At 46.1% G+C, this 16,895-nt stretch overlaps 1 protein-coding gene across 1 annotated transcript; it reads right to left on the reverse strand.

The window, feature by feature from the left end:
* Window positions 1–1,460: 1,460 nt before the first annotated feature.
* Window positions 1,461–3,701, reverse strand: LOC117839824 (TATA-box-binding protein). Its single transcript, XM_034720252.2, has 6 exons — window positions 3,053–3,701; window positions 2,817–2,939; window positions 2,627–2,671; window positions 2,444–2,536; window positions 2,131–2,309; window positions 1,461–2,033 (listed from the first exon to the last, which is right to left on the reverse strand). The coding sequence occupies exons 2-6, from the start codon at window positions 2,919–2,921 to the stop codon at window positions 2,030–2,032; spliced, it is 426 nt and encodes a 141-aa protein (XP_034576143.2). The 5' UTR covers window positions 2,922–2,939; window positions 3,053–3,701; the 3' UTR covers window positions 1,461–2,029.
* Between the last annotated feature and the right edge of the window lie 13,194 nt (window positions 3,702–16,895).

Here is a 16,895-nt window from a genome sequence, read left to right on the forward strand (position 1 = left end):
AATTGGGTCCACACTAAAAATAGATTGAAATACTACCTTGGTTCAATTAGTTTTCCACAATCCTTTTCTGAAGAATCCTTCCAGGTTGACCACCAAATATTGGACAGTATATGCTTTTCCAATAGTAGCATTGAGTACATAAAGAGCTTACATAGCTACTAGAGAAGTTGAGTGTCAATACCAAGATATTTGGGTCAGATGATGCTCTTCCATGTTACTTGCTTGTAACTGCTGAAATTGATAGAATTCAGTATATTTATCAAAACTCACTCAAATTCCACTGCATATTTATCAAAAAATTGTTATTGTTTTGAACTCTCATGCATATGTCGATAACAAAACAATTGCCACAGTCATAAAAGAAACAAATAATGTAGAGGAAGCATTCAGGACAGCAGTGTCATCACCGAAACAAAAATTACAACCCTCGAGAGTAGTACAATTCCAATTATTTATGACAGATATTGTGCATTTCTATGAACTGTTGAATATAGATGTACAGATCTCAGAGCATAATGAAATGGTTTCAGCTAGCGTACCATTGCCAATGTGACAGACAAGAAACTGTTAACTAGTGATTAGCCTCCAGCCCAGTGACAAGCCAAAAAACACTACTACTAAATATGGTTCCGACTGAAGTTGAGATAAGTTTTCATGTCACATTATGGTTACCAGGTGAGAACTGAAGTATCGAGCTAAATAAACAGAAAGTGTTGTTTGCTGTAGCATGTTTTCACACCAACTATGTTTGAATAATAAATTTTTTTAGGACTATTTTCCTTAGGTCCAATATAACCTGTCATGCAGAGTCAGTCGACCAACAGTCAGGTTGCAGTTTATGTAGAACTAGGGTCGATACCTGATCTGGTTGTAAAAATGCAGGGCCGCTCAGTCACGCAAAACAGTTGTTACGCGCCAAGCCACCACGGAGCCCACAACAAAGCTAAGCCAAAGCCATCCATCAATCAGCACAGCAAAGGGAGAACCGCATGCTGACAGAGATGGGCGATGTAATCGCAGCCGGATACGAATGTCACGACCGCGGTTACAGGATCAGCGCCGCGCAATCATCGGAGGCTGCCAGGTTCACCCACCCAATGACACAACCCGCTCCGCGCCAGACCCGCCGCGAAAGCGCCGAGACGGAAGCTGTGGAGGACCGGAGGGGATGGAATGGAACGCACCAGGGAGTCGGGGAGTGTACCGGTCCCGCCAGCGACGGCGGCGGCCGCTAATGCGGAGGATGGCGGCATCTCCTGCCCTCCTTTCCGGGCCCTCCGGATCGAACCGGCGAAGGGGTGGGCAAGCGAGGGGTTAGAGGCTTGGAGCTCGCCGCCCGGCGTGCCCGCCTGCGCGCGCGCGCCGGCAGCGTGGTAGAGATGGCAGGCACAGCGGCAGGCTGCACACGCACGAGGGGCCGGGGCGATGGCGGAAAGGCCTGGCCTGCTGGTTTGGTGGGTGTTGGTATGGCAGGGCCGGCAGGCCGTCTGAATGGCCCAAACCCGTGATGTTGTGTTCTGGGCTGGCTGGAATGCTGGTCCAATACAGTTTCCTCTCAGAATCTACTTCGTATGTTTTGTATAGTTGGTACACAAACAGTCATAACTGAAATTGTACCTGGAAGTATCGAGGGAACTTTACAAATTACTAGGGTGCTCTTTAGAATGCACTCGTACCAACAAACAACACATTAACATGATTCAAGATGCATTCTTCGCAAGCATGATCATGGTGTTATCCAATACTAGAATGCAAGCATGATCAATTGATCATGGTGTTATCCAATGATTGCTATGATCTTTTACACGATCTATTCTAGGGCCGTATCGCTTTACATGCTCTTTCTCGTATCAAATTGCCCTCCTATCCTCGTCCGCATCAAAACAGAAAAACAAGACTGAAAAAGAAAATAGGCGCCAGCGGTCGGTGCCCACGAGTTCCGGCACCCCATCCAGTTATGTACACTTGTACAGTGCTGAAGCGTATACCCAACGGAGGTGTTCGTGCCATTTGCCAGGTGTACCGCGTCCTATCTGTTTGGTACAGCAAGAATTCGTGTCAGACACAGAAGAAAGTAAAAAAAAAAAGGTCAGAATGACAACAAGCAGCAATACAAGGTAGTAGTCTTACCCATACTGCTGCCGTTTCCTGAACTGCACGAGCATCGGGTATATGTTCTCAAACGCGGTGTATATCTCATCCCGGACCTTGGCTCCGGTGAGGACGACCTTGCCAGAGACGAAGACGAGGATCACGATCTTGGGGTCCGCCATGCGGTAGATCAGCCCAGGGAAGATCTCCGGCTCATACTGTCAAGCATCAGGGAGAGCAACAGGTTAGTAAATGCTTCAGGTGAACGAGGTTCGACAAGGCACACAAGTTTTGAACACAAGAATCAAGGACTAAGCTCCAGATGTTACTAATTGCGCAACCGTAACCTTACATTGGCAAAAATGCCACTGGCCAAAGCAAGGCCCTCCAGACGAATAGGAAATTTGACGTCACATGACCCAACAATATTCTGGATCTTGAAATCCTGCATATCACCACACAACCCATTTAGTCGAGGCGAGAAATTGGGAAACATGCTCCTCACTCAGAGAATCAAAATGATAAAAGCCATTACCTTGAACCGAGCTGAGAAGCCGAGCTTTTGGACAATTCGCGCATACTGCAATAGAAAATAACATCACACATCAGGTAAGCGTATTAGTTATGTAGCCAAATTCAGCAAAAAAGCAGAAATTGGGATCCATCAACAGTTTCTCCCTGCATATGGACTGGAGAAACAATATGACAACTTTGATCTTACGTACCTTCCTCGCGGCAAGCCTTGAATGCTCTTCGCTCTTTGCTCCCGTGCAAACAATCTTCCCTGAAGCAAATACCAGTGCCGTTGTCTTGGGATCCCTTATCCTCATGATAACTGCAGCGAAACGCTGTCAAACAGCATCAAGGTTACGGTGAGACTCCAGTTGTTAAACGAATGCAATATATAGTTCCATGGAAAATGCCCAGAGTGAACGAAAAGCGTCGGCAGCATTAATTATACCTTTGGGTTATACTCTGCGTTACGAGCGCTGTTGGCTATATGTTGCAGATCCAACTGGCAGTCCAAATTGACTGTCGAGACAATGTTCCTGACTCATCAAACAAGAGGCTGGTTAGAACCCCATTCGAGATTGGGCAGGAATGCAGCAATGACCAATCAACCCTTTGAAATAAAATCAAGATTCAGGAAAAATCTATCACAAAGAAGCAGAAGAAGCAATTAAACGGCCAGATAAGATCAATAATCATTGGTATGGTAGTTCGTTTTGGTGCAGGTTCAAAACAATTTTAGTCCTCCTACGTCATGTTCAGGATCAAACAGGCCATGCATATTCCCCCTACCCCAAGAAGATCACAATTGCCAATTCAGACTACCTGACTGTAGATATGTAATCCCAAGATTAAGCTCAAGCACTTGGTAAAGACGTGGCCAATTTTTTGAGCAAAACGTTTAGTCGCGATCGGTTCAGATTATCGAGCAAGGAACCCAAAGAAGAATCCTGGTCATAACCCTGCCAGAATCAGACACGAATCCCCCTTCACACAAAGGGCAACGCCCTGAATCGGCTCCCCAATCCACGCCAATGCCAACCCCTCGAGCCAAACCGACTGCCAATGCCGGTGCAAACCGTAATAACAGATCAAAACCAAGAGCCGGCGCGCGATCGTTCGCAAACCCCATCCCCAATTAATCCCCATCATCCACAAACCCCATCACCGCAATCCGATCGCGTCGGGGAGTCGGGGGACTCACTGGAGGGTGGGGACGAGGCCGGACGGGTGCCTGTCGAGATCCACCTCCGGCGCGTCCTCCGCCGCATTCACCGCGGGCGCCGCGGCCCGTCCTCCTCCGCCAGCGCCCCACGCGCCGCTCCCGCTGCGGAGCCCCAGCCCCAGCACCGTCGGTTCCGCGCCCGCCACGGAAGCCATGGCTCGACGGCGGGGGTTGGGTTGCGATTCGGGAGCTTGGAGGCAAACGGGGTTTGAACGGGGTCGGGTTTTATTTGGCGAGAGGGGTTTGGGCGTGCGGCGGCGTTGGTTGGGCTCCGGTACGGGTGGGCTAGGGTTTGGATTCAGTTGGGCAAGTTGGTTACGAGGAACAACCGGAGGAGGAGGAAGGCGGCGCGGGTTCTCTGGATTTATAGGCTGTAGGCGGGGGCCTGGGTTCCGAGTCCAGGTCGGAGGCGGACAGCCCGCCCGGTCGGTTGCGCTCGCGCGAGTCCGAGTTGTTTGAGCGGGCCAGGAGAGAGTGCGGATGCCGTGGGCTTTTCGTGCGGGTGAAGTGGTAGATGAATGGCATGGCGGCCTGTGTGGAATGATGAATGGGCTGGCAGTGCAGGCCGCGCATCGGAAACTGGTGAGGCCGAAATGAAAAACGGCCTTCAAGGACAGGTGCTGGTGGGGTCTTCTGATGCCATCCGATTGTTTTAAACTTTTGATTGCTGCCGAAATAAAGGTCTGATACTATCCTTAAGCGGACTGAAAATGAGCTCCTCAGTCCTCTCTTGTGGTTGAAGTAGACGACAAGGTGTCTGGTTAATTTATGGCATGGCCAGGGGTTGATGGAATCGCTTGGCGAGCGGAGGCCGCCGTGCATGGGAGAGTAGGAGACTGGATGACGAAGGCAGTCAAAGGAGGAGCATGCCCAACGCAATGACTCCAATGATGGTCTCGTCAGGCTAATCCAGGTTCGCATCTTAGGCTCTTAGCGTGGACAAAAGCTTGTGTGCTGGTGTGCTATATAGAGAGCAAGTACGTTACTCCGGTCGTCCCATGTAGTAACATGTAGAATTTTTAATGATGTGGAGGAGAGAGATCGAGGAGAGAGAAAAAAGTTGTTGTTTGACGAAATAACCGTCTCATTAGCTAAATTATAGGATTACGAGACAACTCAACAACCACTGTACGAGTTATTGTTGCCATGCAACTTATAATATTTCTTTTTCATATGTACAAATTAAGACTCTACCAGACAACTTAACTTATTGTACGGATCGTCTCAAGATTACACGGTAACGTATAAGACTGCCCATACCTACCCTAAGCACGGATTCAACGAATCCCGGTGGTCCTGCTCGCAACCATTTACGCACAGGCTCGTGCGGACCGAATTTCAAAGAACGCCTTTTACGTTTGCATTCAACCGGACCAGCAGGAGAACATGTCCGTTTTGCCCGCCTAATGACCGCCAATCAGCTTTTCCTGTTGCACGCCACGCATGCAAACTCGCGCTGATCAGATACGACAGCCTTTTGTTCTGGTTGATGTTTGTATTCAGCCAGACCAGCAGGAGAACATGTTTGGGTGCCCGCCTGCCGACCGCCAACCCGCTTTTCCTGTTGCACATCACGCACAGGGCTGGCTCTATAATTTTAAGGGTAAGAAGATAAGGAGAACATGTTTGGGTGCACGCCTGCCGACCGCCAACCCAATTTTCCTGTTGCACACCACGCACAGGGCTGGCTCTATAATTTTAAGGGCAAGAAGATAAGGGCCTTTTGGGCTAATTTTTAATATCAAAATTAAAATATTTGCAATATATGTATAGCTCATAAAACATAACAATAGTGTAACAAAAAAACTAAAAACAATAATCATTATGATTACCTCAAATAAAAATATAATGCTTCCGTGCTTTGTAAGAACCGTCTTCGGGTATTTCTTGATGCAAAATCTTCAAGAACCAAGATTAATGTCGTCCAAAACATTCTTCTCAATGCTGCATATAGCCAAGCCATTCAATCTTTCTTGTGACATAGTTGATCCCAGATAATTTTTCAATAAGTTTCAATTTGGAGAAACTTCTTTCGGCTGATGCTACTGTTACTAGAATAGTTAAGAGAATCCGATATGCAATGGAGACATTCGGGTAGCAATTTGCAACTTTAACAAACTGAAGAATCTCAGGTGCTGGCATCAATTGTTCTAGCAAAGATACTTGCAACACTTTTAATTCAGAGAAAAAAATCATCCAACTCAACATTAGACTTGTTGTCATGAGAAAAAGATTTTGCAAAAGTAGTGAAGCACTTTCCTAGATTATTATCATCCAAGGACTTCAGATTTTCTAAGTTGAATAAGAAACCAAATATTTGTTCAAATTTCTTTAGCTGTTCAAATCGACTAGTCGATGAAGCAATTGCAGCATCAACAATAACTAGGAAGTAACTAACTTTGAACTCATCTATAGCTGAAAGTTGTAATTCTTCAGTTTCATCATTTTGTTCATCAAAATGCTTCTTTCTTTTACCTTGACATTTTGTAGGAAATTTTGGCTCTATGTCCATACTAGCATTGAAGCCTTCTTCTCTGTACTTTTGGAAATATGAGATGACCCCTTCAATTTGTTTGAGAGTAGCATCTAAGCACGCAATCTTAGAACTTAAGTTTTTTGCTCACCATGTTGATAGTAATAAAATATCATCCCAGATAACCATACCAACTATAAATTCAAATTTCTCAAGTACAGTTACCAATGATTGAGTATCACTTACTGTTTTTGGGTCATCAGTAGCAGTTCTTTCCACTTCCTTCAATGCTGATATTATTTGTGGGGCTTGATACCTGATAGGTTGCACACTCTTTATTCGACTCTCCCAATGAGTATTAGACAAGGGTTTGACAATAAACCTCTTAACATTATCAGTCAAAATTTCCACCTTTTAGTAGAGCGTGCAAACAAATAATATGTATTTTGTATAACACCGAAGAATAAAATAACTATCTTGCAAGATTTTGCCATATCACAAAGAGTGAGATCCAGACTATGAGATGCACATGGTATATATAATGCTCTTAGATTAATTTCAAGCAAACGTGTCTTCACACCTTGATGTTCTCCCTTCATATTTGAACCATTGTTATAATCTTGACCTCTCACATCATCAATGTTCAAATCAAGAGACCGAAATGCATCCAACAAAACATTAAAAAGCCCTAATCCGGAGGTGTCATCAACTTGTAAAAACTCCAAGAAAAATTCCTCTACTCTTGGAATGGTACTTGACATATTAACACAACGTACAATTAATGTCATTTGTTCTTCATGGCTCACATCTGGGGTACAATCCAAGATAACAGAGAAATACTTGGCATCATTGATAATCTTTAACATATGATTTTTCACAGTATCAGCAAGAATAGTAATTAACTCATTCTGAATATTATAGCTAAGATAATAATGATGAATTTCATTACTTTGAATGCGCCTAATATGTTCTTGCATTACATGATCAAATTCAGCAATCATTTCAACTGTGGCTAGAAAATTATTGAAAGAGCATCTAGGTCCCTAGTGAGTTTTGGTGTATTGAATGATAACATGATTAAAGGTCTAATGAACTTGTTAAGTTTATGAGCAGGTTATTTATATTGATGAACAATCTTTGTGGGAAGAATTGTATTAAAAGGCTCATACAATGAAAAGAACAAAGTGGAAAACTTATGTGAATCCCATGATGGTTATATGAGATAGATGACAAGCAAATTAAAGAAAAGATGGAGGCACGAGGGCATTGACATATTGGTTGGTCTCTAAATAAGATGTTGTAAGTAATTGGGATATAAAAGTCAAAAGAAGAATTGATCTCAAGTAAGTTTCACTCATGATGTCAAAGCATAGCTAGACTCAAATACGGCAGCGATTGGATGAAGAAATCAAGCAAGTGATTAGTACCGAGGGACTAGGTAAAGTATGGTCAAGTGGTGACTTGGGCCATAAGGTTTGCTAGGGTGAAGGGGCTAGTACTTGGAAGATTTTGAGGTATCAAATCAAGCCTTGCCGAGTATAGTAATGGGATGCATCAAACGTTTATTGAGTCATATGGAGAAGTGACTTGTGATCTAAAATTGGTTTTTTCACTCAGATATGATTGAATATTGATCCAAGTCACTAGCTCAAGGTTGCAGTGCTCAAACAAAAGAGACAAAGGTTGATGCAGCTCTTAAGAAGACATGATTATCAAGTATAGCATGATTAAAGAAAATGATGCTCAAGAAGATGAACATGGTATATTTATTTTAATCTTGAGTTTAGGTGTGCTGTACTATTAAGAGAGATGCACCATATGATCATTTGACATAGTCTCAGTGCTCAAGTATCCTATGTGAGGAAAGAGTCACAAAAGCCACATGTACACACTAACGGTCAGAAAGTTCCAGAAGTTTCCGGAAATATTTTGGAAAAAATCCGAAACTCAACTTGCAACGGCTAGTTGGTTTGAAAGCTGGAGGTTCCGGTTTTGGGAAACCGAAAGTTTCGATTTTGGTCTGACATGTCTAACGGCTAGTTTTTGGGGAGTGGAGTATTTCTACCCCACGACCCCCTCAGTGACTGGTTGCTGTTTTTGTAGTTGGTGGTGTGCTTCTTGCCTGTTCTAACCTGAGCCAAAGTCAAATAGCTCTCCCCAAACCCCCTTTGTGAGGTAGTGTGATCTTTGTTAAGATCTTGTGAGTTGGGTAGTAGAGAGGAGTTATTTGAGAGCACTAGAAAAACACTCATTCGCTTGAGCACGGATTTGCCTTGTCAAGTTACAAGTGAAGCATTTGTTACTTTTGGAGGTGTTCCTCCTAAACAGCTAGGCGTCGCCCAAGAGCAACCAAGGTGTGGTGAGCCACGAGACAGTTTGTGCAGGTCAAGCTTCGCCTCCGAAAGGGAAAAAGCTAACTAGTGAAGTGGGGAAAGGGTTGAGTGCAACCCAGCTTCCTTGGAAGCACCCAACGGAGATGTAGGATTCGCTCGATGGTGAATCTGAACTTCAGTGAAACAAATCATTGTGTCTCATCACTGGTTTGCATACATTTGCCCTGCACTTCTACTTAATTGTTGATCTCCTTACATTGGTTGATCTACTCAGGTGTTAGTGTTTGTGAAGTGCAGGAACTTTGTGTTTCTACTAAAGATACATCATCTGAGCATACTCTTTGAGACTGGTTTGATCTTTACATCTCTTGCTCAACATAAGGTTTAAGGGGTTGTCACTGCCAGGGATAAAACCGGAGGTTCCGGTTTCCAAGCAGTGAGATATTCTTCCGCTATTTAAGGCATGTGTTTCATATCTTCGGAAAATTTCGGAGAGTTTTTTGGAGATTCCGAAAGTTTCGTAATTCTCCGAAAGTATTTTCGAAATATTCCAAAAGTTGCTGATTAATTTGTTTTAAGTGGTGACGATTTTAGATTACGCCTATTCACCCCCCCTCTAGGCAACATCAATATCCTTTCAATTATCATTGTTGCGTTCATAAAGTTTCTCATTTGATCCTCGGAAGGCTAGATTTTGTTTAGCAAGAAACTTCACAGCAGAAACTATTCTTACCAGGACCTGTCTCCAATGCTCCTTTTCCTTTGTAATTTCCCATTGCCTTTCATCATCAATTGTTTGATTTTTGCTTAATCTAAGCCGAAGCTCATTCCATGTACTCATGTTTGTCAAATGCTCCACACTGTTCTCATATATTTTTAGTTTCTCACTGAGATGCTTCCAATCCCTTATTTCATCAGATGCTAACAATGACTTGTTCTGATTTGATTTGAACAACTTGCAGCAAAAACAATAAACCTTGTCCACATGTTTAGAATAAACCAACCACTTCATGTCAACAAACTCACCATTAGATAATTTTCTGGAGTAGTAAGCATAAGAAAAACGTCTGCCACTGGGATCACAAGGGAATTGTAAATTCATTTCTCTCACAGATCCTTTCTCAATTAATATATCTTTTTTTGCTATTATCAAAATTTTCCCATGTCCTAGGATCAAAAATAGTCAAAACTAAATCTTCTTGTTCATCAATATTTGCAGTTTCAGTATCATCTGAAGGCTGTAAAGTGTCACCTCCCGGAGCCTGAGTATGATCATTGACATCAGCTTGAGCATCTAAATTATGCTCTTCTGTAGCACCTTCATTGGCATCAACTTCTGCAACTTGTTCTCGCCATGATCTTGACTGACTTTAGCATTATTTGAAACTGGAAAAAAAATTATGTAGAGCACCTCTCTGCGATTCTACAAACTGATCTTCTTATTTTCTTTTTTTTCTTTTCTGAGCACCCGACAAATGCTTCTTAGGCAACATCTATCATATTCAAATAAATAAATTGAATTAGAAATTTTAACCCTAGCACAATTGGTATAAGCATTGAGCATAAAAAACAAATAAGAAAAATTTTGGAAATACTAATCAATCCGTGTGTTGCTTACTGTGACGGTCAAACGGAACGTTGCTTGCGGGCTACGACACACGGAAGCAAAAGGCACTGCTCCTTCAAGGTCTTAAGCGCGATTCTGCCAAGATTCTCCTTCAAGGCCGTACAGCACTGCTCCTTCTACGCAATTGACGAAGGATGGAATTACTACATGAATAAATAATATTAATTAGATGATTGCTTTTTTCTGGAAAAAGAAAATGAATATTGAACTTCAAATAAGCGCTCGCCTCTGACCCTGACGCGCTCGCCTCTGTCCTCTGACGCGCTCCTGAATCCCTAACACACTCCTGACACGGTGCTCGGCACTCGCCTCCTGCACCTGCGCGACGGTGGCTCTGATTGGATCGGCAGCGGCACGGAGTCAGGGACGGAAGGCACAGGCACGGAGTCAGAGCAATTTGGCAGGGAGCTAGGAACGGGGGGCGGGCCTGATTTGGCAGTGACGGGAAGCAGGTCGCAGTTGTTACGCGGGCCATTTAGAAAGGTCGAAACAAAGTTCACCAACCAAATTATATGTACTAATTACCTATATGGTTTTGGCCCCAGCTTCATGGGCCCGACGGTCGCAAATACGCCAGCCTTTTATTTTGGTTGACGTTTGCATTCAGCTGGACCAGCAAGAGTACATGTTTGGTTGCCCGCCTGCCGACGCGACCCGATTTTCCTGTTGCACGCCATGCATGCAAGCTCACGCTGGCCAAATCTCACAGATGCAGTAGCATTTTGTTTTGGTTGACGTCTGCATTCAGGCAGACCAGCAGGAGAACATGTTCCCTTACCCGTCTGCCGACCGCCAACCCTGTTGCACGCTTGTCCACGCGGGTTTGCTTGCACACGACGTAAGCTTAGCAAATCATGGCGGGTAACTGATTTTTAACCGAGCACCCAGACTTAGTTTATTATAGGCAACCAATCATGGTCAAGTTGTATCCGGTAATAAGACTGGATGGTCTATATATGGGGGACCGATGTATAGCTTGAATTGCATTGTTTTTCTATTAAGATAGAGGAAGTACCTCACAAAGTAACTAGTATTGATGGGAAAGTTAGATGTGAACATGAAGAAGGGAAACGCCATAGTTACCATTACAAAGTCACAACTCGAAACTTGGGCTCCCTCCGTTCCAAATTGTAGGTCGTTTTGACTTTTCTATGTGCATAGATATTATTATGTATCTAGATATAGTGTATGTCTATATACATAATAATATCTATGAATTTATAAAAACTAAAACGACCTAAATTTCAAATGGAGGGAGGGAGTAAGCGCTAATTGTAGAAAAAGAAAAACTTGGGCAGCTCCAGCATTCATTCCAGCAGTTTCCCTTGACTATAACGATGACGACGATCGATGACGGTGATGACACGAGGAGTTGGTATTGGCACACTGCACGCCTCCCCCCATCCCCCAAAGCATAGGGCCCGGCCAGCATCCAGTCGCGGGCACAAAGGCGCACGGCGGCGACGCGGCACCCCCCGATCCCACGCGGCCTACGCATTCCGTCACGTTCGACGCGCACATGGTACAATCCAAATGTCCAGTCCGCAGTTCCACATCCATCCTCGGAAATCCCACGGCGGCAGCCCGAAATAGAGGTATGCTACTATCCTTAAACAAACTGAAAATGAGCTCATAATAACTACTCCATCGATGGTCTTGTGACGCTCGGAGCATGCCCAAGTGGCCAACACTATGGCTCCATCGATGGTCTTGTCAGCCTACCAAGGTTCGAATCATACACAAAACTTTGGTGCTACGCAGATGTCCCACACAAGGTTGCTTAGGAGAGAGAAGGTTGAGAGATAGAGGACAATGTGTGCGTCTGGGAGGTCACCGAGTCTACGGGAAGGTAGCGGTTTGGCTAAGAGCGTGTTCGGATCAATTAGTAGTGTTAATAGTCAGTACTCCCTCTAATTTAATTATAGGTCATCATGATTTTTCTACGTGTCTAGATATATATTATATCAAGATACATATTAATATCTATGTACGTAGAAAAGCTAAAACGATATTTGAAATGAAAGAAGTACGTGAAAATATGGCATAAACATGGGTGAGGAAATGGGTTTGAAGACCGTTAGTTAAAAATGGTAACGGTAGTCAATAAAACCGTTACAAATAAGATATCTTTGGGTCTCGATCGAGGTACAACAAAGTTACGTTACCATTAAGAATTCAAAAGTAACGAACTTTGTTCCGGCTCATTAATTACTAAAAATATAGGTGACGATCATGGTATAAGTCCATTACCTTTGGTAAACTCAAAAGTACTATGTTTTCGCCGGACACCTGTATATTCCCTTTACGTTACAATCTGCTCCTCCATTTGAAACCGATGAAGTCATCAGAATGTTATCCATTCCTTTCCTAACTCTAAAGCATGATGTCCGGGCACCGCCACCACAAACAACGTTGACAGTATAAAGTTATTAGTGTTCAAATGACTAGATGACATAAGGACACATTGAAGATGACATCATCGGTTATTTTGTCTATATCGCCTCAGACAACAACGAAGGTACGTTAAGGATTCAAAGGTAACTAATTTCGTTACGGCTCGTTACTGAACGGTCATGGTATAAGTTTGTTTCCTTTGGTAAACTCAAAGCTAACGTACCTTGTCGTCATCGATATCTCTATGTTTGTCCAAATTATAAGATTCTCGTCCATTCTGAAACCGACAAAGTCATTAGAATGTTATCCATTTCTTTCCCAACTCCAATGTTGAAGGAGCAGGATACCCGTGCGCCTCCACCGCCGCTAGTGACGGATTCATCACCAAATCGAACAAGTGCAAGTAGAAAGGCGGAAGAAAGGGATCTGTTTCACCTTGCGCCGGGGTGTTATCAGATTTTAGCTAGGTCGAAACTGATGTCATGGTATCGCTACGCAGTTGCTTCAACCAAACGGTCCAAACATAACACCATAATCATGTCACCCTCCACACGACGAAATCGCTTTGCCAAATTCAGTTTGCAAAGTGCTAAAAAGATCGTTGGGCCAGCGCGGCGGTGATGACACGAACGGAGTCGGCACACCTCCCTCGAAGCACATGGCCCCATCCAGCATCCAACCGCGCAGGCGCACTGCACACCCGCTTCCAGCGACGCGGCACCCCCTGGATCCCACGCGGCTTGCACGTTCCGCCGCGTGCGACGCGCACACAGTACAAATGTCCAATCCGCATTCCCTCATACATCCTCAGAAATCCCACGGCGGCAGCCCGCAACCCCGTCGTGCACGCGCTCGGCGCTCCACACCACTGACATCTCCCCGCGGCTGGATTGGATTACATGCATACCACTGCCAGCGCGAGACCGCCACCGCTACCTCCCAACGCGATCCCTGCCCCCGTGCGTCGTTGACCACTAGACCCCACCCCTGTGGCGGAACCGCCCAAATTAACCTGGCTAAAGCACATTTAAGTCGCCTAACACGCGATCCTGCGCTTTAATCAAGTTAACCTGGCAGTCCATCGGATTTCATCCGATAAACCACTTCACAGGACCGAGAAAGCATAGCTCACACGAAGGTGAGTGGTTCCAGAGAATACAAGAGATCATCCAAATTAAACAAGTACATTAATTTATTACATCATCAGGTTCGAAATTCAAACATAATTTGCAGAGTTCTTAAGCAGCAGAAATAAACAAACGCAAGCTAGCGCCGATGGCGGACGTCACGACGAGGCCAATCATGACATCAATGATTCCCATCCTCGCCGTCCGAGGAGAGATCTCACTCGACCATCCACCCAGGAGGAAACTGGGGAGGCCAAGTGCCACTTGTAGCAAACTCAGAGACGTTAACATCACCTGAAAAGATGTGCCACAACAAGGCTGAGCGACTACGCTCAACAAGACTTAACCGACCGGTGGTACTACTCCACCAACTTCAAGACATGCAAGGCTTTCTGGCTGAGGGGTTTGTTTTTGCCAAAAGCGACTACAGTAGGTCCTTACTTTCAATATTTTAGCCACAGGTTCTTTGTTCATTTACCAATCTAAGTTAGCCACTATACTAACCAAGCAAAAGTTTCCAAGCAATTTCTTACTCAGTGTAGCATATCGATCAAGTAGTCCCAAACTGTGAGAGGCACACGAATCGATTCGAATTTCTTAACCATGCATGGCGAACCTAATCTCACGACATCCGCACACCATGAAGGGTCGCTTCCTTTGTCGACCATCCCCATCAATTCCCAGACCCGTGTCGGGCCCACTTCCCTTGGTACAAGGCTCCATAGACCCGACCTCTGCCGTTCTATGACCGCACTTGTCACCACATGCGGCCGCAAGGGAACTTCATTCTAGAGACATTGGATCGAACCGCTCACGTCCTGGTTCAATCAGGTACTAGGCTTCCCCATCCCATACTAGGTATGAGATTAGTACTTTCAACACTTGATCACGAACACCATCACCTTTCGACCTTAGTCCGATTTCACGTAGACAGATGGGGAAATCCACCGGCCACCAAAATAGTTCACAGAACCCTGCCCGTCCATCGTCCTTATAGTTGTAACAAAAAGGAGAGCAAACAACTCCTATACTCGCGAGTGACAGGAAATCACTCGACTTTTACCGAGTCCTATTTAAGCATTGCAACTACTCGGCCTATCATACTGGTGTTCAGATCAAAGGAAAACTAATTCATGCATCTACGGTTTCAAGCAGTTCCTAAAAACGTAAATGCACAATCAAACAACCAAATATATTGTCAGGAGTTAAAAATGCGAATTTATGCTCCAGGGCTTGCCTTCAAGCGGGGCGGTAGCGACCTGATCCTCAGCGGGCTCGGGCTCGACTCCTGCAAGCGGCTGCTCAGCTACGACTTCGTCTTCCGGCGCCGAGTGAAGCTCGTAGGTTCCGTCGGCGAGGTTTAGCTCTACACGAATGCAATGCAAGGATAAGCTACTTAGACAGGGATTTCAACAATATTTGCAAGGATTTAAACTCAAAACTGTAGCAACACTAAAGGAAAAGGTGCAAAATCTACTTTATTGGATTCTACTCAGAACGAGGATTCCAACCAAAGTGATTTCACATTTTTCTGATTTTCCTTGATTTAAGATGTAATTTCCAAGTTTCTGTCGATTTAAAACAAGTTAAAAGAGCTGGATCGGGGGAAAACTTACGATCTGACCCTTAGACCTAAGGAATAACTGTACCGGGATCCTCAGATTTAACACAGAGAAGTCCTCGGAATTTAACACAGATACCCTCAGTCAAAAGAAAAGACACAATCGAGCCTTCGGGCGAGGCGGACAGCACTCGGGTGAGGCGGACAAGGTCCAGTCGCTTTCACGGACGATTCAGGGTCGGGAAGAGTTGGAAAGGGGTTGGCAGCTCACCTCTGGTCTTACTGACGAGGTCTCCGGGTCAGGAAGAAACAAGCCGAGGCGGAACGAGAAAAAATGGCGGCTCGGGTCGGTGTCGCGGAAACTGGCGGCGGCGATCCGGCGAGACAGGGGCCTCAGAGGCTCCTTGAGCAGGTCGGCGAGCTCTTCGAATGGGTCGGCGAGCTCTAGGCGACCAAGGCGAAGTTGACGGTGAAGGAATCACTGCGCGGGGCTGGCCGGAGTGGCAGCTCCAAGCGCGACAATGAGTGCGGTGGAGAAAAATAGAGCAGGTAGTGCGGCAAAGGCGGTGGTTGCTAAGGGAACTTCGGTAAGAGGCTTCGGTACCTTTTTATAGATGCGCAGAAGTGTTCCGAGGAAGGAAACGAGCTCAAGCGAGTGAGAGGGTAAGATCGAGGGAGAAGGAAGTGCTCTGTCGCGGCGGCGATTGGTCAGCGCCTCCATTGGCGAGGTCGGACGCAATCTTGCCCTGGTTGGGCAGCAAGGATTTGGGGGTTGGGGCAAAGCGGGTTTGCTAGGCACACGGATCTGCTAGGTCTGCGCGGGTGTGGGGTCGCGTCACGCTGGTTACTGGGTGAAGGCATGCGCCGGTGGGCCGGAGAAGGGCGGACGCGTGCTGTCGCGGCCATCGATGGCGATGGCGGCATTGGCGGACAAGAGGGAGGGAAGGGCACTGCAGGCGAGGTGACAGGGCGAGCGGTGTGACGCGAGCATGCGCGGGACTAGCGGCTCTACCAGGGCACGCTACTAGCGAGGTGGGGCATGCTACTGGCGAGGCGGGGGAAGGAGCTGTCATTGCCTGTGCGGCGGTTGGCGGAGGCGGCAGCGTCGAGGGGGCGCGCGCGTGGGCAGCGCAGCCGAGGTGTGACGGGAGGGTCGTTGGGGCGCGCGGCTGGGGATCCGGGTGGGGCGGATGCGCGCAGGAGGCGAGGCAGCACCGGAGGGGTAGCGGCCGGTCTTCGGTCGCGGAGTGGCCGGGGCGGCGGTGGAGCTGCGGGCAGCGCGCCTGGCGTGGCCGGCGACTGGGCGAGACGGCACTCGCCGGTGAGGCCACGCCACGCGGCGGCGATGCTCTGGAGCACGGCGCACGCGCGCTCTGGCGCTGTCTGGCCGACGGATCCGCGAGATCCTTTGCCGGGCCCATCTTCAAGCCTCTGGATTTCCCGATTTTCAAACCGCACCACGTTGACTTCCTTTACAAGAGTTGTAGAACACAGACCAAGGTCCAACTTTTGTAATGACCGGGCTCAAAAACGCGGTGGATTTGAAGATTCAAC

Source organism: Setaria viridis, chromosome 9, assembly GCF_005286985.2.
Source record: "Setaria viridis chromosome 9, Setaria_viridis_v4.0, whole genome shotgun sequence".
Lineage (NCBI taxonomy): Eukaryota > Viridiplantae > Streptophyta > Magnoliopsida > Poales > Poaceae > Setaria > Setaria viridis.

Coding starts and splice junctions, on each gene's coding strand:
- LOC117839824 (XM_034720252.2), bottom strand. CDS start 2,921: ATGAGGATAAGGGATCCCAAGACAACGGCACTGGTATTTGCTTCAGGG. Junction 2,537..2,626: donor GCTTCTCAGCTCGGTTCAAG/GTAATGGCTTTT, acceptor GGTGATATGCAG/GATTTCAAGATCCAGAATAT. Junction 2,310..2,443: donor CCAGTGGCATTTTTGCCAAT/GTAAGGTTACGG, acceptor GATGCTTGACAG/TATGAGCCGGAGATCTTCCC.